This window comes from Chelonia mydas, chromosome 16 (assembly GCF_015237465.2).
Source record: "Chelonia mydas isolate rCheMyd1 chromosome 16, rCheMyd1.pri.v2, whole genome shotgun sequence".
NCBI lineage: Eukaryota > Metazoa > Chordata > Testudines > Cheloniidae > Chelonia > Chelonia mydas.
Window position 1 is genome coordinate 16,230,296 of NC_057857.1, and position 26,949 is coordinate 16,257,244.

The following is a 26,949-nucleotide window of genomic DNA, read 5'->3' on the forward strand; positions in this document are numbered from 1 at the left end:
GTCTTCCCAACATCCCAGTGAGGTAGGGAAGGATTATCCCCATTTTACAGGTGGGGAAACTGAGGCAGAAAAGTGTAGTGATGTGCCCAAGGCCACAGGCAAGTCAGCTGCAGAGCTGGGACTGGATTCCACGTTTAGTCCCCCGATGCCTCACTGTCTCTTGTAGTCTCCTTCACCTTCAACAGAATGTAGGCATCCATGGCTCTGTGAACAGAATAGAAACTCAACAGAAGAGGAGAATCATGATCAAAGGTTGTTCTCATTTATGCCCAGTGGCACTAGATGTCACTACAGAGCAACGCTCTAATCATAGTAACAAGCCACAGCTGCACAGTGGAGAAAATACAGGTTTGAAAGAGTTTGGACCTTTAAGTTGATGGTAAAATTTGCTCATGGCAAAATGTTGCTACAAAGGCTCAGAATAAAATCCTTAAAAAAGGGTTACTAGCATTTAACTCTTGTTAAATCAGTTCAATGTCGAGAGAGAAAAAGGGAAGTTTCCTGGTTCAAAGCTGCCAGGGTTTTGCATTCAGATAGCCTTAAACTCGTTCTGCTTGAAAGCATCTAGGTGAATCTGTAACTAAGTCTGGAAAAGCTTAACTAAAGTATCTCTATTTGGGAGGTGATGGGGGAAGGAGGGTTACTGAGCTTTAAAATTCACACGCCCAGTACACTCAGCCATCACAACTTTCCCAACGGAGTTGCTCCTGCAGTCCTAGGTACAGCTCTGATGGCAGGATGGAGGTCTCAGTGTAAATGGAAGGCAGACTGATGTGGAACATTCCTGCCTCCAATTCCCGATCACCCCCACACCTCCCATTGCGGTTGTTGTCACTCCTAGACAGAAAGGGGGCTGGGCACATTGCTGGTGTTCTTGGCACACATCGCCTCTGCAGATTCCCCATGCATGGCTGTGGCCACCCACAGGACGCGCGACTCCAGGAGCAGAGTTGTGAAGCAGAGCCGGGGTGCTCAGAGAGGAAGCTCCGCCATGGCAACCCTGTTGCTCACTGGGGGAGAAATCCTACCAGCGCACCTTGTTTTTATTATTATTTCTACTAGTATGAAGACGGGGATCCCGCTGTGCGAGGTGCTGTACGTGCACAGAGCAAGAGACAGTCCCTGCCCCGAAGAGTTCACAATCTAAACAGATAAAGCAAAGGGCAGGGGAGCTGAAAACAGAGGTGACAAGCAATGTTCCCTCTAATTTTTAACAGGCTGTGTGCGCAAAAAATTTCTTCTGTGCCGCTGCCAAAACCGGAGTGCGTGCGGTGTTTTGCCGTGTGCGCGGGGTTTAAGATCTGTGTGCGTGTGCACAGGTGCACAGCTTAGAGGGAACAGTGGTGGAAAGTCACTTGCTCAAGGTCACCCAGCAGCTCAGTGGCTGATCGGAGAAGAGAGCCCAGATCTCCCGAGTTGCAGCTCAGAAACCCGTCACTGGACCATGCTTCCTCTCATTGCCCAGGCATGTCATTAAACCAGCCAGAAGCACTTGTGTGTTTTGCTGCATTTTCCCAGCCTCCTTGTGCTGGTTTTGCACAAGGAACTTACAACTAATACACTATCAACAGGCCTCTGTCATAGCTCCCTTAAAGACCACCTCAGTTCCCTTCTTCCCAGCCACCGACCAGCCCCCTAATTGGGGTGGGGGGAGGCAGGCTACTATTTTTTTTTAAACTAACGGTGGCAAGTGACATTTCGGATACATGACCCAGAGCACCAGGGCCTGAGATGGGATCTAGGGGAGGATCAAGAGTAGCCAAAACGGGAGCCACAGAGTGGTGCCAGCATGGCCTGGCACAGAAAAGACTCCACGCCATTGACGGGATCAAGTGGGTCACTAGCTGGCCTCTCATGGGATTCTCTTCCACACTGGGGGTTTCTGTCCCCAGCAGCCTACCGCAGACTTCCTTTTGTGGTTTAATGCATCGCACAAGAGATCAGCAGAGAGAGGGAAAGAAAACGCTTGTCAGAAGGGTCTTGCGTTAGACAGACAATGAATGATGAGTCTGTTCCATGCATCTGGAGGGGGACGGATGGAACAGGGGGCCCTTGGTCAAGGATGAGGTTGAGTCAGAAATATCTTGAAAGCAGTGAGCCAGAGCCTCACCCGGTGTGAACTAACTTCCAGGGAGTGACAGCAATTTGCACCCACTGAGGATCTGGTCCTGTATTTCTACCTCTAACGTATACTCTAATATGGTGCTATGTGGACACTTAGAATCAACTCAATTCCATTGGCATGAGAACTCTGGTGACAGCATGGTCCAGTGGTTACAGCAGGAAGCAGAGTCAGTCTAGCGTGCTGCCACCAAATAAAGGGATAGGTCACTTCACCGCTGGGTGCCTCAGTTTCCCCTATGCAATGGTACCCTAGATTGACACTGTGATGGAGTGATGCTTCCAGGCTCATTTCAGGCCTCAGCCCACGCACTCCCCTTTGAAGGTAAGTGGTTTCCTTATTTGTGTTTCTCCTACATCAGACCTCCCACCCCAGGCAGCCCAATTCTCCGGGGGCCTGGGTCTCAGGCCATCATTTACAGGAGGACAGAGTGCCGCCCAATTGGAATGATGGCAATCTAGACCCACTTTGCCCTGGTGTTAATGCCACCCTGAGCTGTAGGGAAAAGAAGAATCGGGCTGTTGTCTAATTACGGAGGCCACCTGGGAGCGGACAGAGGCAGCGGATGGTGCCCTGTGGCTGGCTGCCATAGACAGACTCCAGCTCTCCTCCCACAGGAGCCAAAGCTGCCTGCTAGTGCTGGGGGAAGGGAGTGTTCTTGGCTCCAGAGGGGTGAAGCAGGAAGAGGTGATGGCAGAGGACTGGTTCCCGTCTGCTCTCAGCCAGCATGAGCTAATCCAGGGCCCCACCCCCTCCTCCCAGGCTGGGCGTGCATCTCGCCTGTCACACAGCCCTGCTGCCTGGATGCACAGGGATTCCCCAGATGCAGTTACAAATTGCAGCCCCGCAAAGCGCTATTCGCAGAGCAGGCTGCAAGACAGGAGGTCAGCCCTAGGGAGAAGCTGCAGCGTGTGGGCCAGCCAGGGACAACACGGCCCATGACATGGTACAGCTTAGACCCTGTGCTATGCCAATCACTGGGTGACTGCGGGCCTTTGATTTGGCTGGAGGAGGGCTGGGAAGCACCAGGTTAGCAGCAGCCTGGGAAGCAAAGCTGCAACTTCTCTCAAACAGCTGGATACAGACACCTTTAACGGAGGCCCCATAAGCAGCTGTCATGAAAGCAGGTACTATCCCCTCTGCATGGCCCTGAGGCAGGGACTGCTTCTCGCTGTGTGTGGTGGGGATGGAGAAATGACGTGGTCACAGTCTGTAAACCTTGGTGGGGAGAAGATTTCTGATAGCAATGAGCATTTTAATGTAACAGACAAAGGCAGATCGATATCCCGTGGCTGGAGGCTGAAGCTGGACAAATTCAAATGGAAAATAAGACACATTTTTAACAGTGAGGGTAATTCACCCATGAAACACCTGACCTAGGGCAGTGGTGGATTCTCCGTCACGAAGTCTTCAAGCCAAAACTGGATCCCTGTCTACGAGATACTCTCTAGCTCAACCACAAGTTATGGGCTTGACATAGGCCTCACTGGTAAAATTCAATGGCCTGTTGTCTGCAGGAGATCAGACTAGTTGAGCCCAATAGTACCTTCGGGCCTGATAACCTATTAATCCATATGTGTACAGCAGCCAGCACAATGGGAGCTGGAACTTGGCTGGGATCTACAAGCACGACTGCAATACAAATAACAAATAATAGCTAGAGATCTTGGGGGGAAGGGGCGTATGGCTAAGGCTTGAAATAGGATGGGGCTTTTCCCTTGGCCTCCTGGTCCCGAGGAAGGGATGAGGAGCACAATTCTCCAAGGTGGGCACTTTAATAGAGGATCCAAATATATCTCTAAGGCGCACCTCAGCATCCAAGCCCTAATGAAGAAAGCATCACAGGGGAGCCCAATGGGTCCAGCTGGTGATGATTGCTGAGGGGGTGTTGCCCATAAAATGTATAACAACAATGGAAATGCTGAGGGCCTTTCTAACATGCATTGCAGCAGGTAAATGCCCACACTGACACACCTGAGTGACAATCGGAATAGCCTGGAATAGCCTCATTAGCCACTCGCCTTTGGAAATGGACCGCTTGATTCACTGCCATTTAGCAATTATCTGAGGCAAGAGCAGCCAGCTGCCTCTTCCCCGTTTTCCCTCCCTCTCCTGCCAAATGAGTCTTTTTTGAACTGTTTCCTTGGAAACAGACCGCTTAGCCCTCTCACCTCTGCCCCCTCCCCTCCTTGCTTTCCAGTGCAGGAGCAGAGCTGTGCTCAGGCAGTCTCTGCTGTTCCCCAAGGTCTCTCCACCGGCTCTCATTAAACGAGCGTGGCAAAGACGTGCGTTATTCTTCGGTCGTGTGCCTCGGGAGCTATTTGAAAGATGCTTATGGCACAGGTGCTTCAGCAGGGTGGGTGGCATTTGGGCCTTAGTTAGGCAGCCACCATTGCAGGTGATTGTTGTTTTCCTGCATTTGTATTTCTCTTCTGGTTCCAGAGGAAGAGTCGGGTTCTGAGGCTCCCAGTACCCAGATCAGCTTCTCCTTGTTCTCATGTCAAACAAATAGTAACCTCGGCCCACCTCACACCTCCACTCCCCCTCCTCTGCCTGTCACGTCAAGGTTATTCAGCTGGAGCAGGGAGCCCCAGAGTAGAACTTGCCATTTCATTGCAGTATTTCATTAATAAGACAAAGTGAAATTAACCCATTTGCTACAAAACACATTAGGTATTACTGTTTACTCCCAGCAACCCAGCAGCTTCTAGCCAATTTGTTTCACAGAGCTTAGGAACGCTGGAATGGACTGAATAGCGGGATCCGCCTGGACACCTCAATGCCAAATTTTCTTTATCAGAGAAGACTGAATGATCCACAGAGAGATATGAACCATTGAAAAGGTTCAGAGGTGGCTTTGGTTGAGATATGCATGCAGACATTCAGATGCTGGCCTGATCTGTATCTGATCTGTTCAGATCTCTTGGGTCTGCAAAACTGGGCAGGATATGAGGAACATAGAAAATGCCAGACAGGGTAAGATCATTTTTCTGTCTAGTTGAGTATCCTGTCTCTGACAGTCGCTGGAACGAGATGCTTCAGAGGAAGGTGCAATAAACCCTGTGGGAGGCAGCTAGAGAAAAACCTCCTTCCAGGAAAAGCTTCCTCAGGACCCCAATCATTGGAGGTTGGTTTATGCCCTGCACTATGAGGGTTTATATTTCTTCCTTGTTTATTCTTTTAATTTTTTTACCACAATTGTGGATATTCTCCTTATCCAGATTAATGTGCAATCTTTTTTTGAATCCTGCTAAATTCTTGGTCTCAACAATGACTTGTGGCAATGAGTTCCCCAGGCTAATTACGAGTTGAGCCTTGCTTCTGGAGCGTGAAAAACATCATGAAAGTTAACAGCACCTTTCCATTCAGGGCTGAGGTTTGACAGGACTGATTGTCGTTTTATTGCCCAGGCTCAGACCAAACTACAATTTGGGTGTTTTTCTTTTAAACCAGCACACAGGGGATTCTAAGCTTTGGTATTGCTTGGCAAAAGGCCACCATCCAGGCCCTGGCAGCCTCCCAGTTTTACAGGGAAGAGGAATCAAGTAGCTCAAGGAGTCACCATCACTAAGGCATCATCACACCATTCTCAACAAGTACCTTACACCATCCCTGAGCTGAAAGAACCACCTGCCCTTCCCAGTGCCAGCTCCACAATCCATCCACAGAGGGGAGCCAAAACACTGACTGGGACACATCCTGCACTGGCAGCAGATCAAGGGCCTGATTGCACGGCAAAAAAAAAGAGAGGGCTAGATACCTCCAAGAGGGCCTGACACATCAGTCCCGTATCTCCTTGTAGTCCTTATCCACCGTGGAGAAGCGTATCAGGCGCACTTCAGGCGGCTTGGGCTTGGTGTCATCCCACACGTACTCCGGGGAGAGGAGCTTTGAGGGCTTGTGGGAAAAGAAGTGCCTATTGAGGTGGCTCTCCTCTTGCCAGGTCGCCATGATCCCGTTGGCTTTGTCCGCCAGGATGGTCATGTGGCAGGCCCTGGTAAACTCGTACACCTGCTTGACCAGCCCGCCGAAGACGGCCCCTGCATAGTAGAAGTCCCCCTGGCTGTCAGGGATGAAGGCAGCGGAAGAGCTCCTCCTCTCATAAGGGAACTGGCTGCGAGGGACATTGTAGTACCCAGGGTGTATGGCTGCTACCATCTCACCCAGAGTCTCCGCCCCCCATGGGTTGTGAAACACCATGTCGATGTCCAGGCAGAAGAGGTAGTTCACCTCCTGGTGGCTCACCTCTGCGATGTGCCTGTTTATCGCCTCCATCCTGCGCATGGAAATCTCCTGCCAGTGAGAGTATTTTTTGATGGGGACAATGCTGAGGCTCCGGCCGGGCTGCAGCTGGACTCTGGGGATCACCTGGGGGTCGTTGGTGAAGATGTAGTACTTCACTCGATAGCCTTTCATGAAGAGCTTCTCCGCCGACGCCACGAAGCGGCCCACAAACGTGGTGTACCTGTGCAGACACAAAGGCATTGATGCATAGCACCATGGGGAAGAGGGGCCGTGGCCCAGGTTACTGGGGGTCTATAGTACACTATGCTGTGGTAGGAAGAGTTTTGCCTAGATACTGCTCTAACGATGGGCACATTACAGGTGCAATGGGTTGGAATAGCGCTACATTAGAGGAGAGCAGAGAGACAATAAAGAACATGCCTTGGCCGGTCAACTACCTGAAATGAACTAGAAATCCCACATGTCCCAGCTCTCGCTAGTCTCACAGAGAACCTGGGATGGACTTTCAAAATTGCTGACTGTGCTTCTCTGTGGCCTTACAGCTCATGTGGCCATTTAGGGTACAGTCAGAGGTGTGACTGCAGCATGTATAGACGTACCCGAGCAAGCTTTGATCTAGCTAGCTCAGGTCCCAACAGCAGCGAAGCTGCGGCAGCACGGGCTGCAGCATGCACTAGCCAGCCAAGAAGCCAGGCTCCTTGGCGGACGTGTACGCAGGCGGCTGGCCTATGCTGCAGCCCGTGTTCCACCGCTTCACGGCTATTAGCACCTGAGCTAGCTCAGCTGGGTCTACACATGCGGCAATCGCACCTCCGTTGTGCTGTACACAGCATCAGTCTGATCCGTGTGGGTGTAAATGATCACACGGGGCAGCGGTGACTCACGCTCCTGGCTTAGCGCACGCAGCAGGTCTTTCCATCACAGAAGGGGTCTCGTCTCAGACTGTCTAATGATCACCCATGTGGTTCCAGTTTGGCAGATGGGGGAAGTCCCTGGGGAGTCATTTGACTTACACTGAGCATCAAAACCACACGTTTAATTTAAAGTCTGACTGACATTGCGTCTCCTGCTCCTGGGATTCTCTAAAATTGAGGTTTGATGGCTGGCAAGTAGGTTATTGCATGCCAGCCTCTGGAGATGATCACGTCTGAGTTAGATTATACCAGCGAACGGAGTTTGGTGGTCTTGGCCTACTCACTAGTGGATACTTATCCATGTAATAAAACCAGCCTTCTTGCAAGGCCTTGTCTACTCTAGCAGGCTTTATCAAGTATAGGAATACCCATACGCTACACTGGCAAAGCGCTTCCAGTGCGGACGCAGCTATGCTGGCAAAGCTGCGCTTTGTACCGGTATCGTAACCCCCCCGGAGTAAAACAAGCTATCCTAGTATAAGTGCGGCTTTGCCCATAGCGCTGCATCTTCATCGGGGCTTTTGCCAGCACAGTGCTGTCAGTCAGGGATCACACCTCTTGCCTGACTGAGGCCACAGCTGCGCTTCGGGCACTTCGGTGGCACGACGATAGCTCTGTAACTGTGCCACTGTAGCGCCAAAGTGGAGATGCTTCCTACAGTGATGGAAGGGGTGTTTCCATTGGTGCAGGTCATCCACCGCCCCGAGCAGCTGTAGCTAAGGCGATGGAAGACCTAGCCAGGGGTTAGGCTGGCACAGCTACGGCGCTTGGAGGTGTGATTCATGCCAACCTAACTTTTAAGTAAAGACCAGGCCTGATGTAGCTAGGCCGGCAGGAGCCGGTGGCATGGACGCCAGAGGAGGTGTGGCACTGGACTAGCACCGGTGTTATTCAGCACAGCAGGGCTGATAGGCAGCAATAGAACCTACTTGAGCTATTGGGAGGCAGCATGGTCTAGTGGCTAGAACACTGGCCGAGGTCTCCAGAAACCTGGGTTCTGTCACTAGCCTGCTGGGCGACCTTGGGCAAGTCATTTCCCCACTCTAGGCCTCCGTTTGCCCATCTGTAAAAGGGGGCTAATGGTGTAAAGCATAAAGTTGTTGGTGATCTACTGATGCCAAGTGCAATGCAAGAGCGAGGGATGATGATGCCTATTTCTAGCTGATTCCACCAGGCCAGGCTCTAACCAGTGTCACTGCTACCAACAGGTTACAAGGCCCTTACTCTTACAAAGGGGAAACTTGAGCAGGCATAAAAGGTTGTTCCTGACCCCAGCTCTCTAGCCCGTGCGAGTTTGCTCTCTCTTCTCTGAGCAACTCCTTTAATTCCACCTTTGCCCTCCTCTTGCTCTCACTGCCCCCCACCTAGTCCTCTGTGGGAGGACCAACGCTGGGGACAATGCTGGCTGGGGAGCTTTGGGAGGACGCAAACCTTTTGCCTCACGAACCGGAGCCATTGTGCGACTCACTTACTTGCCAACGGCAAAGGCTGTCACCCCTATGGTGAGGTTCAGTGGCTTGTAGGCACTATCCAAGAGTTCGGAGTTGAAAATTCCTTCCCAAACAATGGGGGCCAGCCAAGGCGTGAGAGTCAGCACGTCCTGGCGCCTGAAGGAAGACGAGAAGGGCAGTAAACAAAACAAAACAGTCCCCTTTGGTCTGAGCCCAGTACGGCTGTGAAAGAGATGCTGGATAATGCATGTGTGAAGTCAATAGTTAACCCTTCAAGTTTCATTGTACATGAAACATGCCAGGCTCCCCCATTGGAAATTTTCCCTCACGGCAGCCTGGAGGCTTCATAACTAAGGCTTCGATTTAGTCACGGGTGTTTTTAGTAAAAGTCACGGACAGTAAACAAAAATTCATGGCCCGTGACCTGTCCATGATTTGTACTGTTTACCCATAACTAAAACTTGGGCTGGGGCCCTCAGTGCTCGGGGGGGCGGGGGGCGGTCTGTGGGGAGGGGACCATGGGTGCTGTGGGGAGTGGCTGGGGGGGTATGGGGGCGGCGTGTGGCCCGGGACCCCGGCTGGTGCTGGGCAGGGAGGGGCTTGGTGGGGCTGATAGGCTCCCTACCCAGCTCCGTGTGTCCCTGCAGCTCCTAGGGAGAGGGAAGTCCAGGGGGGGGCTCCATGCACTGTCCCCGCCAAGCTCCGGTTCTGCAGCTCCCATTACCTGGGAACCACAGCCAATGGAAGCTATGGGAGCAGTGCCTGCAAGCAGGGACAGCGTGCAGAGCCCCCTGGCCCCTCTGCCTAGGTCAGGAGTTGCGGGGTCATGCCGGCCGCTTCCAGGGAGCCTTCCCCCGCCCCCCCCCAGTAACCACCGCCCTGCACCCCAACCCCCTTCCCCAGCCCTGAGCCCCACCCCACCCCCTAATCTACAGCTGCTGCTGGCCCAGGGGTGCCTGAGTATTCGGGCAGCCGCAAAAGTCACAGAGGTCACGGAAAGTCACAGAATCCGTGACTTCTGTGACAGACACGCAGCCTTATTCATAACTATATGATTCTCTCCAGCTACTTCCATCACCTCATTGCAGGAGGCCTTAGAGCAGGATAAAGCAGGCTCTGAATTTCTGCTCCTAGGGTGAAATCCAGTCCTGTGCAGAGGGGCTAGCAAAAGGTCCATGCTCCACTTACATCCTACTTAAGCCCACGGGATCTCTGCACAGGGCCACTGAACTCCACATAGGGGGAGGCCACGCATACCCTCCTTATATCTGTTGCAGGCCTATACGGGTTGCTGCATATGGATTTAAAATATATGCAAAATTATTAAAATTAAACAAAACTGTCTTTTCATAACCATGGCAACGGGGCAATCTGTGGTATGGCACTGCATTATCCCAGCCTGGAAATGTAGTTTTCATATGTTGGATCATAGCTAATGTTTTTATATCTGGTCCAGCATTCGGACATGTAACAAAGCTATGGGAAATCCATACCCTCTTCCACCTGCACAGCGTAAGCATCTCATGCACATGTAACAGAGGCCTGTTATTCCTGACCACAGTCCACTGAATGCATCCGATGAAGTGAGCTTATGCTCAAATAAATTGGTTAGTCTCTAAGGTGCCACAAGTCCTCCTTTTCTTTTTGCGAATACAGACTAACACGGCTGCTACTCTGAAACCTGACCACAGTAGTTCACTTACATTTTATCCTTCTTCCTATACGAAGGGCTGTTTGCAAGGGCTCTGGAGTGTTTAATGAGGTATGTTTTATGATGCTTGCCTGACCCTGGGATTTGTTGCTGAGGCTTAGCAGAAGCCTTGTTTGGCCACGTTTTGGGACCATGCCAATATGCAGCTGTCTTCCCGACCCCACCTTCCAACCCAGATCCCCTAAGGCCACAGAGGGCATGTAAGCTAGGTTCAAGGAACCAGGGGAATAGCTTGGTGGCCCAACGTTGTATTACATCGTAGCTCAGCTGCAGCAGATTCAGTCAGATTGGACACAATGTTTGGTGAGCCTTGACTGTGACTTCCTTGTACATTAGGGGAGTCTAATATATTGAGACAAAAATAAATTCAGAAACTGATGGGGAAGAAAGAATAGAATTTGGTTTTGTATGTAGAAAACACATTAATTTAACCAAGATCTTCTCTTTCCAGATCAGTTATCTGAGGTCTTATTTTTGGACACCCTGGGAGTAAGTTTATCCCTTGTATCCAATTTCCTTTCCTTACAAAAGGCTTCACTGGATCTCTCTGGGTGACTCATTCTCCATGTATTTATACACCCAGCGAAGCATATGCAACCACTAATTAGCTCTCCCCGGAAACATTTCACACCAAAAGCTGCTATAAAATACCACACAATGGGCCTGATTCTCCTCTCACTTACACCAGTATAGGGTGACCAGACAGCAAGTGTGAAAAATCGGGACAGGGGTTGCAGGGTAATAGAACCCTATATAAGAAAAAGACCCCAAAATCGGGACTGTACCTATAAAATCAGGACATCTGGTCACCCTACACCAATATAACCCCATTGACTTCACTGCAGTTATTTTCAATTTACACCAGCGTGAGTGAGAGGAGAATTAGGCCCCATGTGTCCTAGCAAAACAGAAATGAGATGCAAACATGGATGGATAGACACACGTTAGGTGTTAAAATGGTGGCTAATGAAGGGAACTTGTTAGAGGTGTCAGACACACTGCTCCTGTTGGGCCCACTCCTGCAAAGGTGCTCAGCATGCTCAGCTCCCTGCTGAAGCCAGGGGAAGATTAGTGACTGCACTTTTCTCTCTGGTAAGTCATCACTATGGAAAAGCATTGCAAGGATCCTTCCAAATCCTAATGATACACCCAAAGGGAACTGAAACTGCCTCTCTTGGGGTTTTACACCGTTGGCCATCACCGTAGCATCTGCTCACCTAATTAGGCATTCCTCATTGGCTAATGGGGGAGGATTAAAAGAGAATGAGGCCGAAGACACCAAACACCAAAATATTTGGAAGATAATGCATCAGCCTGGGGATGAGACACAGCTACCCATTAGTCTTCATGAGGCTGTATTCTGTTACCATTACTCCTGTTGAGTAGTATCTTTCTCCACAAGCAGTCTCATTGACTTCAATTGGCCTACTCATAGAGTAAGGTGCTGTTCAGTGCAATTAAGCGTTTTGCAATCTGACCCGTCATCTTAAAGGGTCCAATTCTGACAGACCCCGAGCGCCCCGAATTGAAGTCAGTGGTGCTACTCGCATCAGTTGTTGGGGGTGGGGAGGGGTTGTCGCAGAATCAGACTGTCCTGGGAGGAGACTTACTTCTGATCCAGTGATCTGGGCTGAGGATAAAATAGCCTGCAAAGAGAACAAACATCCACTGAATAATGAAGGACTAGGCCTGGAGGAGAGGAAAAGCATTTAAAAGGGGAGACATTACAAAGATTGGTGCTTACTGGGGGAAAAGCTGGACAGGCTTCTCTTCTGCATATTGTAGTTTCATGGAGCTGCGTAAGAAGAAGGAAAGGTCTGTACATTCTCCTTGACACAAGGGGGCAGGTCAGTTTCAGGATTGGTCCTTGCACCAAATACTCCTCAAAGCACAGGCCCTGGTTGCTCCTACCCCACAAGAGGCATTGCCTGGCGGGGGCTGCATGCATTGCCTCCCTAGGTAAAGCTTCAAGAGCTGTTAGAGAAACCAGTCCTTTAAAATGGCACCTCGCTACACAACCCCATGGGGTGGGAGAGATTGGGGGCTTTCGGGGAGTCCTTTACACCTCCCAGATTCTCTGGGGGAATCAGGAGAAGGCTAGAGCCTCAGGGCAATAAGCCAATGGAATACACGCTAGCAAGGGATTGTCAGCATGCACTGCACAGCGTTGGCTCTGTACCCACTGGGGCACCGCCCCCCCACTACTGGAGGAATTTTTAGCTGGGGAGAGACGGGGTTTGCGATGTAAAGGGAGGAGAGTTGGGCCAGGGAATCCGAGCCTGATTCACGTGCAGTCACACGTACACAAGTGTCCCCCTGCAGCCCCTTGGAATGCTAGCGGAAGTGCTACTCAGCAGGGCTAAGGCTTCCACTCCCACCTGCTGACCAAAGGACATTTGTCCTCCTCTTAGCCCCGCAACGCCAGAACAGTGACAGGAGAGCGAATACGGGCTTCTCCTCTGACCAATAACACTGTTTGACACCAAAGTTCCAGTTCTTCGTTGCTGGCGAGAACTCAAGGGGCACCAGCTTTGTTTACAGATCCCGGCAGCACTGGGCAGCGACACAAAATCAAAGCTAAATTCTAACCTGTAACGGAGGGAAGACAAAACAGAAAACTCTAGATTCCGATCAGTGGACTGTCGAGGAGCTGCAGGAGATTTCCACTGGCCACAGGAGCAGCAGAGGGCCGATGTAGACAGCCCTCCGCTACCCCTACCCCACTGCAGGCTCTGTCATAGGGAGCAGGCATGTCTGTTTTGTCTTCCCTCCGTTACAGGTTAGAATTTAGCTTTGATCTTGTGTCGCTGCAGCTGCCCAGAATGAGGGTGCAGGAGGGCAGCTGATAGCCACCTTTACCCTGACTTCTCCCGCACAGGCGCTAAACCGCTCGGGAGAGGCAGCGCAGAACCTGGCCCTATATTTCTGAGAACTGACACGTCACTTCTTAACCGCATCGTCCCTGGGCTAGCACAGCTTTCAGTGCAGTGTGGTCAGCACTTTGCATTGCTGCAGCCAGTATCAAGCCTATTGAAAAAGCAGCCTGGCGGGATTTCCAGCATCACTAAGCCACACATTCACAGCCGACTTGGAGTTCATTACCTGAAGGCTTAGCCGAGATGCCCTTGGTTGGATTTCCTTCCACTGCCTGCTGCACTGGATTTGTTTAAAGGTAACTTGGGCAGTTGCTGAGCTCACACAGCAGGGTGGCGCAGTTTGTAGCTATTCAGAACTGCTTGATTTCTGTATCCCAAATTGCTTTGCAGAGCCAAATAACATGGTTATGGAGTAGGTGTGGCACCTTAGAGACTAACAAATTTATTTGAGCGTAAGCTTTTGCGAGCTACAGCTCACTTCATCGGATGCATTCAGTTTTTCCACTGAATGCATCCGATGAAGTGAGCTGTAGCTCACAAAAGCTTATAAATTTGTGAGTCTCTAAGGTGCCACAAGTACTCCTTTTCTTTTTGCGGATAGAGACTAACATGGCTGCTACTCTGAAACCTATGGTTATGGAGTGTAACAAAAATACTAGAGGGAAAGAGGGAGACGAGGAACTCCAGGCGAGGGAGCTGCAGAGTGATTGCACGCAGCTCTCTGTGCTTTTCTTAAACTATGAACACATGGCCTGTTAAAGAAAGAAGAGGGAAGGGAGCTATTCCATCAGCTGGAACAGATTCCAGTATAAAATGGCTTTCAGAGGCATATGCATCTTAATGGACAGTGAATATTTCAAGCTGGGTATATTGAGAAGCAACCTGAAATGTCTAGATTCTTATTCTCCCTACAGAGTGTTGTGTTTCCCATTTCTAAGTAATGGGATCTTTAACAAGAACAATAGACCGTAACATGGGGTGGGGAATGATATTGTCTAACGCCACTGACTAAGGACAGAAGTCCACTATGGTCCTATGGTTACTTAAATGTCAGGCCCAGATTCACAAAGGTATTGAGGCCCCTAACTTGCATTGAAATCAATGGAAGTAAGTGGTCCTAATACTTGTGAGGATCTGGGCCTAAGCTCTTTAGGACAGGGGCCATCTTTTTGTTCTGTGTTTGTACAGCGCCTAGCACAAAGGGGCCCGGCTCCAAGATTAGGACTTCTAAGCACCGCACCGATATAGATAATAAATAATAATAATCATCCAGTCACCACGGAAAAGGACCAGGAACTAGGCGATCTCAGTTCTAGTCCCACCTCAGCCAAGACACACTGCGTGACTTTAGGCAAGTCATCGTTTCAGCTCGGTCTCAGACTGGATACTTACAAGATTTCTGGGCAAGGAAGGTAGTGTGGAAGGTAGTGGACTGGCCCATTCCAGACGGTCATCCTGTAAGTAACAGGAGAAAGCAGTAAAAGGTAGGAAGACATTTTCCAGCACTTGTCAGGATTTTCAAAGGTTTTCTCAGAATCCTACACAGAGACTGAGACGGCCTGCTAGGTTATCTAGCCAATTCACCAGCGGATGCAGAATACAGTGATATACAACCTCTGTGAACATTTTTGGACTATAATTTACTGCTGGTCATATGCGAAAGGGCATCATGAACGGCTGATGTCCAGTAGGCTCCAACTTTAAAATAAAGGAGAAGTATTATTATTATTTACATCAAAGTGTTTTACAGACTGCAAACCATGTAAATATATAGGGCTCCCCTCACCATTGGTGACAGACAGCCACCTCTGGAATGGTGCAGAACAGCCATTAGTACAGGGCCAGAAATACATGCAAAGTATAAATAGTAACAATAAAGTCTCCTTCCAAGTGGTTTGTGATGCATCACTAGCAGTGTTTGTCTGTGAGTATTTCTCGAGTAGGAGCCAGTGGGTAAGTAAGGCCAGCAGTAGATACTCACCAGATAAATATGGGAATGAGGATCAGGTGGAGTATGAGAACAGATTTCACCACTTTCCAGCAAGTCATTTCTCCTAAAGTGAAGCAAAAAAAAGACAAATTTCCATTCCCAGCAGTTCTCAATCGGCCATGGACAAAAGCTGAGGCACTAGTCTTCAAACTGGGTATAAAGATCCCACAGCAAGGGACACGCAGGGAAGCATGAAATGCTATGTGGCTTATTTTATCTCACGGTTTTAATTCCTCCTCTTGCGCATGCGGGAATCCAGCAGGGGTTGGATTGCAACAGTCTCAGAGCCCAGCTAGTCTCTACAGCTGTCTTCCCAAGCTGTATCAGAGAAACCTCACTATGGCCACAATGCCCTGGCTAGTTATACTGTAATAGACTATTGTGGCCACATCCACCCTAATTGAATTGGCCTCATTAGCGCTGACCCCCCACTTGGTAAGGCAACTCCCATCTTTTCATGTGCTGTATATTTACATATAAGCCGCTCTAAGGTGCCACAAGGACTCCTTGTAGTTTTTCCTGATCACAGTGGCTCATTTGGTTATGTCCTGAAGCCTGGAGGTTGATAGCCCTCCTAATTTTATCCTAACCTGCGTGAAGCCACTTGTTCAGATAAAGCTATAATCTCTTTTTGAGGCTTAATAAGCTGCTGGACTCAGTGATATCAGAGGGTAGGTACAGCTAATGTAGTCATCACTGTAGAATATAGATACCAGCCTCCACGGGCTAATAATTGCCCATGACAGAAAGATCCCAGCACATGTGCATATGAGATGAAGGCAAATTGGGATCTGCCATAGTCAAGGTAACACCCTGTAATATGGAACAGATGTGAGCCATAATATAGACTAGATAATAATGGATCTCTATTTCAGGGTGGTCTCTGTAGCCCTGACACAACCCTGAGTCACTCCTTAAACAGCTGGAAGGTCTGATAAGGGGCAACACAAGGCAATTCCCTCCTGCCTGGCAGCCCAGCGTGTTGCTCTCAGCTCCCAGCACCTGCTGGTGCAAAGAACCAGCGGCTGCTCCAGACAATCAACATTTTAAATCACCAGGGGCCCCTGAGCAATTGCCCCTTTTCCCCCATTGGCAGGCCTGTACACAGGACTTCCGTGTGCTGCCCCCCTCTACTAGACAGTGTGCACCCGGTGAGCATTGGCAGTTCCTTAACATGGGTGCCAGGTTTATACGATTGTGTGTGAGGCCCAGAGATCAGGGGACAGAGACCCCAGCAGGGGTGTAAGGGGCGGAGCCCCCTCAAGTCTTGTCCACACAAACTGGATCGAACTGTGGTGCTAAACCTGGCTACAGTCCTGGCCTGGTGGGTGGGTAAGTGACTGTCGCTCCCACCCGGGATCTGGTAGAAATCTGGATGGGACCGAAGTGATGCCTTTAAAACAGCACCCACATTTCAAAGAGGATGCCTCATGCAGACAGATGGGAACCCTGCAGCTCCCTGTCCCCACCCCTAGTCAGTGCTCTTTCAGGGTGACAGAGCGGCAAATATAGCAGCAAACTCCTCCTTAAACAGGCTTCCCTGGAAGTACCCCACCACTGGGGCCCCAAAGGAGCCAGCAGCCCTACCCAGGCCCGCATTACAGATCTGCCCCCAAGAGCAGCATGTGCTGGGACTTGCAGCATTCGGCTCTATACGCTGTACCCTCCCCAGGTGGCCTCTAGCAACCCCCTCCCAAGACATCCCTCTGGGTCAATCCAAAAGGCACCCTACAGTGCAGGTTAGGGTTGCCAACTTTCTAATGGCACAAAACCGAACACCCCTGCCCCGCCCCTTCGCCGAGGCCCTGTCATCACTCGCTCCATCCCCCCCTCCCTCTGTCGCTCGCTCTCCCCCACCCTCACTCACTTCCACTTGGCTGGGGCAGGGGTGTGGGACGGGGTGAGGGGTCCCGGCGGCGCTTACCACAGCTTCCAGGAAGCAGCTGCCAGGTCTCTGCAGCCTCTAGGCGCATGGGCGGACAGGGAGGCTCCACATGCTGCTCTCGTGCCCGAAGGCGCTGCCCCTGCAGCTCCCATTGGTTGCGGTTCCTGGCCAATGGGAGCTGCGGAGCCGACACTCAGGACTGGGCAGCGTATGGAGCCTCCCTGGCCACCCATGTGCCTATGGGCTGCAGGGACCTGGTGGCCACTTCCGGGAGCTGCATGGATCTAGGACAGGCAGGGAACCTGCCTTAGCCCCGCTGTGTCGCTGACCAGACTTAACGGCCCAGTCGGTGGTGCCAGCCGGACCCACTGGGGTCCCTTTTCGACCGGGCGTTCTGGTCAAAAACTGGACATCTGGCAACATTGGTGCAAGTGGAGCTGCACCACGTTACAGGGTGGAGAGTCCCCATCATGCAGCTGGGAGAAGTGGGGGATGCAAGCCATGGGGGAACAATGGAGGGATAATACTGGGGGACTAGAGTCTGGACATGCGATAGGGATGGGGACCAGGACTTGGGGGAGACCAGGACACAGAGGACAGATGGGGTGGGGTTCAGGATGTAGTGAGGGGCAAACAGGATAGGGAGAGACTAGGACATGGAGGCTAGGAAAACGGGGCAGAGAGCAGATCCTGGGGCAGATGGGGTTGGGGAATAGGACACAGGGGGTAGATGGAGCAGGACACTAGAGAAGGCAGCTGATGGCATGGGAAGGGCAGGAGGGACCAGCTCAAAGTGCTTTAATGAACCGTTAATTTGCATCAGCAGGGTGCACACAGACAGCTAGTGCCTGGTGGGTAACATCCCAACTTGCTGATGAATCTGCTGCCCCAGACAGCTGCCTAGCTTGTCTGTGCCTAGAGCGGTCTCTGCTGGGGACTGCCCTTTAGCTGTAAACAGTGCTTGGGTATCACCTGCCCACGCAGCACTGGAGAATGTACCACGGGGATCCATCCTGCCTGGGCCCAGGGGAGGGTGGGCAATGCACTACATGGACTCCTTAGTATTTCCCCATTTCTAATTTCACTCCTACAGGATGGGAAACAGAAAGCAGCTGAAGTTTCTTTATTATCACACACACATTTCCATGGTGCCCATCGCCATAGTATCTGGACAGGAGGAGTTAGCGCTTTCCAAGAAATGAAGAAAGATCAGGGCAGCCTGACATTTAAAATCCTAATAGAGTCACGTTTGGCAATTCCGGACTCTTACCTGAGTGTTCTGCAGATCCCCAAGTAGGAGCTCAGCCAGATTTTCTAGCAGCCCTTCCCTCCTTGCCGTTCTCCTGTGCTCAGACCTGCCTCTCCTGATTACAGTGCTAAGAGAGCAGGGAGTGCCGCTGCATTGCAGCTGTGATTGTTTCCAGGGACTGCAGTGGAGTCCTAGTAGAGGAATAACAACTGCGCACAGGTAAACACTCAGGCCACGATTAGTCTTGGCATAAGAGGTCTCACCTCCAGAGGACCAATTTTCAGCCTGTTCCGTGTTTTAACGTCGTGCTGGGAAATGATGACAGACCAACAGCCCTGGAGAATGACGCACTATATGTATCCAGGGCCTACCCAGTGTAAAGATTTTTACTATTGTCCCATTAAGCTATTGTACGAGGGGAGCAGAGGGAGGGTGGCAGAGACATGCAGCAGGCAGTCAGAGAGCATAGGCAAAGGTGCTGGGTACAAAGCTTGAATACATGTTTTTTTAAATGGTTATAGCGCTAGGTTTTTGGCTGGCTCTTACGCAGCCAGGCAGGGGAGTAAGGGGAGTATGGCTGGGTAAGACCTGCCTGGATTGTAGCTCCAGGTTTGCTGGTAGGGAGCTCGAGGGGAGGGGGAGGAAGCAAGGACTGTGTGCCCTGCCTCCCTCCAGAAATGGGCAGGTGGGCATACAGGGGCAGAACAATACCTCCCCAGGCCCATTCACAGAGCTGACTGCAGCTGGGGGCTGGAGAAGTTGTAGCAGATGGTTTACCTCCCAGCCTCAGCGCAAGAGGCGAGCATCAGGAGATTTGTGCCTAACAGGGGTGTCTCTGAAGCTATTTCTGGGGCAGTGCAGCTTGCAGGCTGGCCCTTGCTCAGGCAAGCCCATAATGATAACAGCAGGGCCCAATCCTGTAAACACTACAGGGCATAATGCTCAGCACTGCCAGGAGCCCAGTGCAGTGTTGCCAACTCATGCAATTTTATAACGAGTCTTGTATTTTTCTGAAAGCCACAGCTCCTTGAGTCCTGTGATGAGGTGGGAATCTCAGCTTGCATGTTTTCAAAAAAGTAAGTTGTCTCTCTTGATTGCAAAGAAAGTTTGCAAACATGACCCCCCCCAACTGCTCCAATACCAGAAGGCAAATCAAAAGCCCCAAAAAGTGTTATTTTTGAGCCAATCTCATGATTTTGGGGGGGGGGGGTCTAAGTCATTATTTTTGAACCTTCAGGGTTGGTAATATTGCAAGGAAATATTCCTGCAGTAAGGTACTACACAGTGAATGTGGGCAGGAGGGGCCCAGTCAGGCTCTTAGATAGTACAACCAAAAGGCACTGAACCATAGACTCATAGAACTGGAAGGGACCTCAAGAGGTCATCTAGTCTAGTCCCCTGCACTCAAGGTAGGACTAAGTATTATCTAGATCATCCCTGAAAGGTGTTTGTCCAACCTGCTCTTAAAAATCCTCAATGATGGAGATGCCACAACCTCCCTAGGCAATTTATCCCATTGCTTAACCACCCTGACAGTTAGGAAGTTTTGCCTAATGTCCAACCTAAACCTCCCTTTCTGCAATTTAAGCCCATTGCTTCTTGTCCTATCCTCAGCAGTTAAGAAGAACAATTCTTCTCCCTTCTCCTTGTAACAACCTTTTATGTATTTGAAAACTGATATCATGACCCCTCTCAGTCTTCTCTTCTCCAGACTAAACAAACCCAATTTTTTCAATCTTCCCTCATAGGCCATGTTTTTCATCATTTTTGTTGCTCTTCTCTGGACTTGCTCCAATTTGTCCTCATCTTTTCTGAAATGTGGCGCTCGGAACTGGACACAATACTCCAGTTGAGGCCGTATCAGCGCAGAGTAGAGCAGAAGAATTACTTCTTGTGTCTTATTTACAACACTCCTGCTAATACATCCCAGAATGATGTTTGCTTTTTTTGCAACAGCGTTACACTGTTGACTCATATTTACCTTCTGATCCACTATGACCCCCAGATCCCTTTCTGCAGTACTCCTTCTTGGCAGTCATTTCCCATTTTGTATGTGTGCAATTGATTGTTGCTTCCTAAGTGGAGTAGTTTGCATTTGTCCTTATTGAATTTATTCCTATTTACTTCAGACCATTTCTCCAGATCAATCTAAATTTTAATCCTATTTTCCAAGGCACTTGCAACCCCTCCCAGCTTGGTATCATCCGCAAACTTTATAAGTGTGCTCTCTATGATATTATCTAAATCATTGATGAAGATATTGAACAGAACCGGACCCAGAACCCATCCCTGTGGGACCCCACTCATTATGTCCTTCCAGCATGACCGTTGTCAAGGCTGATTCCCCACTCTGGCACTTCGAGTGCAGAAGGTGGGAGCCCACAAGTATTCTAAAAATTAATACTTGTATTAAATTCCAGGCTTGTATTAAACTCCCAAAGTTCCAGCTTTTCTCTGATCTTGGCTTCATAAATGCTGCCACCACCCAAGTGAAAAACTGCCTCTTGCAAATCCTGGAAAAACTCACTTGGGAAGTTTTTCCTGAGGCCCCTCGGCTTCCCCCCCTTGGGGAAGCAGAGAAAGAAAACAAACAAAAGGGAAACCCAGCTGTTGCCACCAGCTAATTGAAAAAACATATGCACAGACCTTTTAAGACACAAAATCAATCATGTTCTTAAAAAAGGTAAATTTTATTAAAAAAAAGAAGAAAGGAAACACATCTGGCAAATCAGGCTATTGCTAGATTTTATAGAGCAACTGAAAAGGGGTTAAACACCAGGAATGGCTCCCTGGGGTCCAGCTTAATGTTACAAAAGAAAACAAAAATACCTGAGCTTAGCACAGAGGAAGTCCGCAAGCCAAAATAAAGAAACAAACCTGAATTTATCTAAACATTCCCTGTCCCAGTGAATCCTTCTAGGTATGGAAGATGATTTTTCATACCTGGTCCAAACTGTACTCAGCATTCCTGCCGCCCCTGTCTCTTCAGCCAAGAGAGAACAACAGAGAGACAAAGGGAAAGCTTTTTTTCTCTTTTTAAAAAGTTCTAGCCTTCCCATTGGCTCTTTTGGTCAGGTGCCCACTCCCTTTCCTTTACCTGCGGGACTTTTTTTTTTAAACCCTTTACAGGTAAAGCAAGCAGAGAACAGACACCAGGAGGGACTTTATAGCTAACTGGCTGGCTGGGTGTCCATAAAAGAGAGCTACCCCTCAACCCCTTCATTTAGCACAACTGTGAACCACTGATAACTACTCTCTGAGAACAATTTTCCAACCAATTATGCACCCACCTTATAGTAGCTCCATCTAGGTTGTATTTCCCTAGTTTGTTTATGAGATGGTCATGCGAGACAGTATCAAAAACCTTACTAAAGTCGAGATATACCACATCTTCTGCTTCCCCTCTATCCACAAGGCTTGTTACCCTGTCAAAGAAAGCTATCGGGTTGGTTTGACACGATTTGTTCTTGACAAATCTATGCTGATTGTTACTTATAACCTCATTATCTTCTAGGTGTTTCCAAATTGATTGCTTAATTATTTGCTCCATTATCTTTCGGGGTACAGAAGTTAAGCTGACTGGTTTGTAATTCCCCAGGTTGTCCTTATTTCCCTTTTTATAGATGGGCACTATATTTTCCCTTTTCCAGTCTTCTGGAATGTCTCCCGTCTTCCATGACTTTTCAAAGATAATTGATTTGAAGACATCTAACTTGTCTAAGTTATTTTTGACTTGACTGAAACAACCATGTTTCATACTAACAGAGATGACTTGCATTTATTGGCGTGACTCTGATGAAAACGTCCTTCCGACGCTCTGAGCGCTGTGTATAATCATCATAACACATAGCACTGGCTGGACCAGAGAGGCCTTCCTGCCCATCCACTCCAAAGCCTTATGATGAGCTCTAAGGGCACATGGTGCTTTACGTTAGACAAAGTCAGCTAACCAAAAAGGTGACCCTCCCCCCAAATAAGAACAAAGAGTTCAGTGGCACCTTAAAGACTAACAGGTTTATTTGAGCATAAGCTTTCGTGGGTAAAAACCCCACTTCTTCAGATGCATGGCATGAAAATTACAGCTGCAGACATAAATATACTGACACATGAAGAGAAGGGAGTTACCTCACAAGTGGAGAACCAGTGTTGACAGGGCCAATTCAGTCGGGGGGATGTAGTCCACTCCCAATAATAGATGAGGAGGTGTCAATTCCAGGACTGGCAAAGCTGCTTCTGTAATGAGCCAGACATTCCCAGTCCCTATTCAAGCCCAAATTAATGGTGTTAAATTTGCAAATTAATTTTAGTTCTGCTGTTTTTCTCTTTGAAGTCTGTTTCTGAAGTTTTTTTGTTCAAGTACAGCTACTTTCAAATCTGTTCTAGAATGTCCAGGAAGATTGAAGTGTTCTCCTACTGGCTTTTGTATGTTACCATTCCTGATGTCCAATTTGCGTCCATTTATTCTTTTACATAGGGACTGTCCGGTTTGGCCAATGTACATGGCAAAGAGGCATTGCTGGCACATGATGGCATTTATAACATTAGTCGACGTGCAGGTGAATGAGCCTCTGATGGTGTGGCTGATGTGGTTGGGTCCTCTGATGGTGTTGCTAGAGTAGATATGGGGACAGAGTAGGCAACGAGGTTTGCTACAGGGATAGGTTACTGGGTTAGTGTTTCTGTGGTGTGGTGTGTAGTTGCTGGTGAGTATTTGCTTCAGGTTGGAGGGCTGTCTGTAAGCGAGGACTGGCCTGCCTCCCAAGGTCTGGGAGAGTAAGGGATCGTTTTCTAGGATAGGTCCCTTCGAAAACATACCTGGCATTGACTGGCCACGCAAAAACGGTCTGCAATTCAAAGCTCTCCATTAGCCTGGGCGTGCATGAACAAATAAACACCCGATACTACATGTGATGTGCCGAATGTCCCCTGAGGATGAGAGAATCAACAGCATCTGCCACTGCCGGGGAGCCCATTTCATAACCACATCAGTGCTAACAATGGCAGCCTCCTAAGTCTTGGATCAAGTGGCAGAAAATTGTCATAGGGAATACCTATAAAATCTAAGGAGAGAGAGTCCTGCAAAACACAGGCCAAAACTCATTTGCCTGCTTTATAGCAACCAGCATTTACAGTGAGTGTGACGCTGGCAGAGCAGGTGCCAGCTCTTGCCAAGGCTTTCGGCCTTAGCTGAGCACTGACAAATTCATTGCTGGAAACCAGTCTGTTTCACTTGTGTTAACATGAGTAAAATGGGTATTGGACTTATAACAAAGGCTGCGAGTCTGTCACAGAGGTCACGGATTCCATGACTTTCCATGACTTCTGCAGCAGCTGGTCCTGGCTTAGGGGCTGCCTGAGCAGGGCAGCCCCTGGGCCAGCAGAAGCAGTTTGGGTGTATGGGAGGGGGCTTAGGGCTAGGGGCAGGGGATTGGAGCATGCAGGGTGGTGCTTACCTCGGGGTGGGAGGCTCCCACTGGCATGGTCCTGCAGCTCCTAAGCAGCGGAGGGGTCAGGGGGGTCAATGGGAACTGTGGCAGCCGGCACTTGTGCCCCTCCGCCACCTAGGAGCTGCAGGGACATGGAACCAGGTAGGGAGCCCCTGCCAGCCCAGTTAACACTCCACCTACCCAGCACCAGCAGGGTCCTGGGCCACCTCCCCCAGCACCCACAGTGCCCCCGGCCTCCTCCCCAGAGCACCCACGGCCCCCTGCTCAAGTTTTAGTCACAGGTATTTTTAGTAAAAGTCATGGACAGGTCAGGGGCTGTTAATTTTTGTTTACCGCCCGTGACCTGTCCATGACTTTTACTAAAAATACCCATGACAAAAATGTAGCCTTACTTATAACAATATGTTTAGTGTGTAGGCTTTATGAAACGCTTGTAAGTTGCTGCATGCATTAATCTTATAATTTCTTTATCACATGCTATAAGGTAATATTTAAGGTTTTGATTTGTAACTGTAAAAATATTTGCTATGAAACTGCACACTCAGTCAGGAGGGGATCCTTTCCTGCCCATCAAGCAGACCTATCAAAACTGAATGGACCATTGTGGGACATCACCATGCAAAGATTTTGCTAATTGCTCCTTCAGTCCATGAAGAGGCTACCTGCAAAAAGGCTCGTCCCATCATCTTGACTTCTGGAAGAAGGAAATTAAAATAGCTGACAAGACATTTTTTCATGTCTTTTGCTATTTGGACGCTCACAGGGCTGGAGCTACGAAACAGAAGCAGAGATCCCCAGCGTCAACCTGGGTTAGACCAAAAGGTTATTCAGAGCTGACAGATTACTACAACTCTGTCACCTTTTGAAACCATACACTGTAACCCATTTGTGTATAATATGCTTGCCTGCTTTAACCTTGTAATAATGCTCTCATTTTTTTCTTAATTAATAAACCCTTAGGTAATTTACTATAGGATTGGCTACAGGCGTTGTCTTTGGTGTGAGATCAATGTAAGGGGGGTAAGTGACTGGTCTCTTGGGAACTGGGAGCAACCTGAATATTTTGCGATCTTTGGTGTATAGCAGTGGTCACCAACCAGTAGATCGCGATCGACTGGTTGACCCTGGAGCCTCTAACAGTGCGATCTCCAGCTGCTAAAAGTCCAGTGGCACAGTGGGGCTAAGGCAGGCTCCCTGCCTGCCTTGGCGCTGTGCCGCTCCCGGAAGCAGCAAGCATGCCCCTGGGTGGGAGGGAAGGGGTTTCCGCATGCTGCTCCTGCCTGCAAGCACTGGGAATGGGGAACTGCGGCCAATGGGAGCTGTGGGGACGGTGCCTGCAAGGAGGGGCAGCGCACAGAGCCAAATGCTCACCCCCCACCCCGGGCCACAGGGATGTACTCCAGGAGTGGCATGGGGCCGGGGCAGGCAGGGAGCCTGCCTTAGCCCCACTGCACCACTGACCAGGAGCTGCCCGAGGTAAGTGCCGCCGAGCGGGAGCACGCACCCCTCCTGCACACCAACCCCTAGCTCCTCCCGGAGCCCCCTTCCAGAGCCAGAATCACATACCCCCTCCTGCACCCTGAACCCCCTCCAGCACCCCAACCCCTTGCCCCAGCCCTGAACCCCCTCCCAGAGCTTGCACCCCTCACCCCCTCCCACACTCCAAATGCCTTGGCCCCAGCCCAGAGCCCGCACCCCAACCCCCTGCCCCAGCCTGATGAAAGTGAGTGAGGGTGGGGGATAGCAAGCAACGGAGGGAAGGGGGATGAAGTGAGCATGGCGGGGCCTCGGGGAAGGCGCAGGGTAGATCCTGGGTTGCACTTAAATTCAAAAAGTTATCTTGTGTGTAAAAAGTTTGGAGACCACTGGTGTACAGGAACCAACTGTCACTAAGTTCAGCTTGCCTGGCTGGCAAAATAGACTGGAATGCCCCAAGGGATGATCTGTGACTCCACGGTAAGATTATTATAGCACTTAGGAGTTCATACTTGTTACTGGGTTGGTGAAGTCTAATTATAGAACACACAACCTATCTGGAGTCTCTGCCCTGCTTCTTGACAGTCTGCCCTGAGGCATGCACTCACGGTTATGAGCCACTCCAGACAACGTGACAGTAAGCATGAAAGGACTCCACATAAAGGTATCAGAATCAAGAAACAATAGTGCAAAATGTACCCTTGTCACTGAAGGCATCATTTGGTCCAGTGGAGCTGCCACCAAGAGTTAATAGGTGCCTGCAGAAGGTTTACTTCTGATGATGATGCATGAGAAGGAAAGAAACCATTCTGATGCTTAGAGACCAGGTTGATCTTGAAGCTTGAGAGGTGGCAAACTGAGTGCATCTGACACAGAAATTGTCAAGACAATAACCATTAAACCTCACATGATCACTTTTACAGCACCGGAGTAAACTGATGTAGCTCCATTGACTTTAACAGACCTATATTGATTTACACCAGCTAAGGTTCTGGCCCAAAGAGTCTCTTTTCAGAGTAGAGCTGCTGGAGTACAATAAAATAAAACAGTTCATGGGGTTCCAAACAAATGAACAACTTAACAGCAACTCCCTGCCCTCAGTTCAAACCCATCTCTCAAAAAACTCATGCAATTAGTATGTTAATTATGCCCTAGCTTGAATGATTGGAGGATTGTTAAAAATTCTACCTAAGAGGCTTGAATTTATCTGCATGTAATAACATAATTTTTTAAATGGCCAAAAGATGAGCTAAAGCATGTACACTTTTGACCCCTTAAGACTAGAGTCCTTAAAATTCACTGAAATAAGAGAAAGATAGAGCTCAGAAGAAAACAATGTACATGATTCAAGGTTTAGAAAATAAGCTCTAGGAGGGAAGAACAAGGCATTTTCAGTCTGGATACAAGTACAAGGGATGGGATAAATCCGAGAATTCTCAGGAAATTTAAGACTGAAGTGTCTGAGTTATTAACAAAAATAGCCAGTGTCTCCATATAATCAGCTATTATTCCAGGGGGCAGCAATGTTAAAAAGGTGTTACAGATTATTCTAATTACAGACCAACCAGCCTTTTGGTATCAAG

General features: G+C 49.4%; 2 protein-coding genes across 7 annotated transcripts in view; both read right to left on the reverse strand.

Moving 5' to 3' along the window:
* Nucleotides 1-3,356: 3,356 nt before the first annotated feature.
* On the reverse strand, nucleotides 3,357-26,190 carry LOC102938627 (globoside alpha-1,3-N-acetylgalactosaminyltransferase 1 (FORS blood group)). Of its 6 annotated transcripts, none has more exons than XM_043530517.1 (7): nucleotides 26,066-26,190; nucleotides 15,301-15,373; nucleotides 14,712-14,774; nucleotides 12,188-12,238; nucleotides 12,054-12,089; nucleotides 8,754-8,888; nucleotides 3,357-6,587 (listed from the first exon to the last, which is right to left on the reverse strand). In XM_043530517.1, exons 2-7 carry the CDS (start codon nucleotides 15,366-15,368, stop codon nucleotides 5,903-5,905), a joined length of 1,038 nt encoding a protein of 345 aa, XP_043386452.1. In that variant the 5' UTR covers nucleotides 15,369-15,373; nucleotides 26,066-26,190; the 3' UTR covers nucleotides 3,357-5,902. The 6 variants fall into 6 exon arrangements, with proteins under 6 accessions (XP_043386452.1, XP_037735869.1, XP_007061088.1 ...); XM_037879941.2 differs by lacking the exon at nucleotides 26,066-26,190 and adding an exon at nucleotides 21,387-21,455; XM_007061026.4 differs by lacking the exon at nucleotides 26,066-26,190 and adding an exon at nucleotides 18,465-19,211.
* Nucleotides 26,090-26,949, reverse strand: part of CCDC180 (coiled-coil domain containing 180) — a 41,135-nt gene continuing 40,275 nt past the window's right edge. The window contains exon 38 of the mRNA XM_043530512.1: nucleotides 26,090-26,232. The gene's annotated coding sequence lies outside the window, so the exon portion shown is untranslated. The remainder of the gene's footprint in view (nucleotides 26,233-26,949) is intronic.

Coding starts and splice junctions, on each gene's coding strand:
- LOC102938627 (XM_043530517.1), bottom strand. CDS start 15,368: ATGACTTGCTGGAAAGTGGTGAAATCTGTTCTCATACTCCACCTGATC. Junction 14,775..15,300: donor CTCATTCCCATATTTATCTG/GTGAGTATCTAC, acceptor TGTTACTTACAG/GATGACCGTCTGGAATGGGC. Junction 8,889..12,053: donor CCCAGATCACTGGATCAGAA/GTAAGTCTCCTC, acceptor GTCTTCCTTCAG/GCGCCAGGACGTGCTGACTC.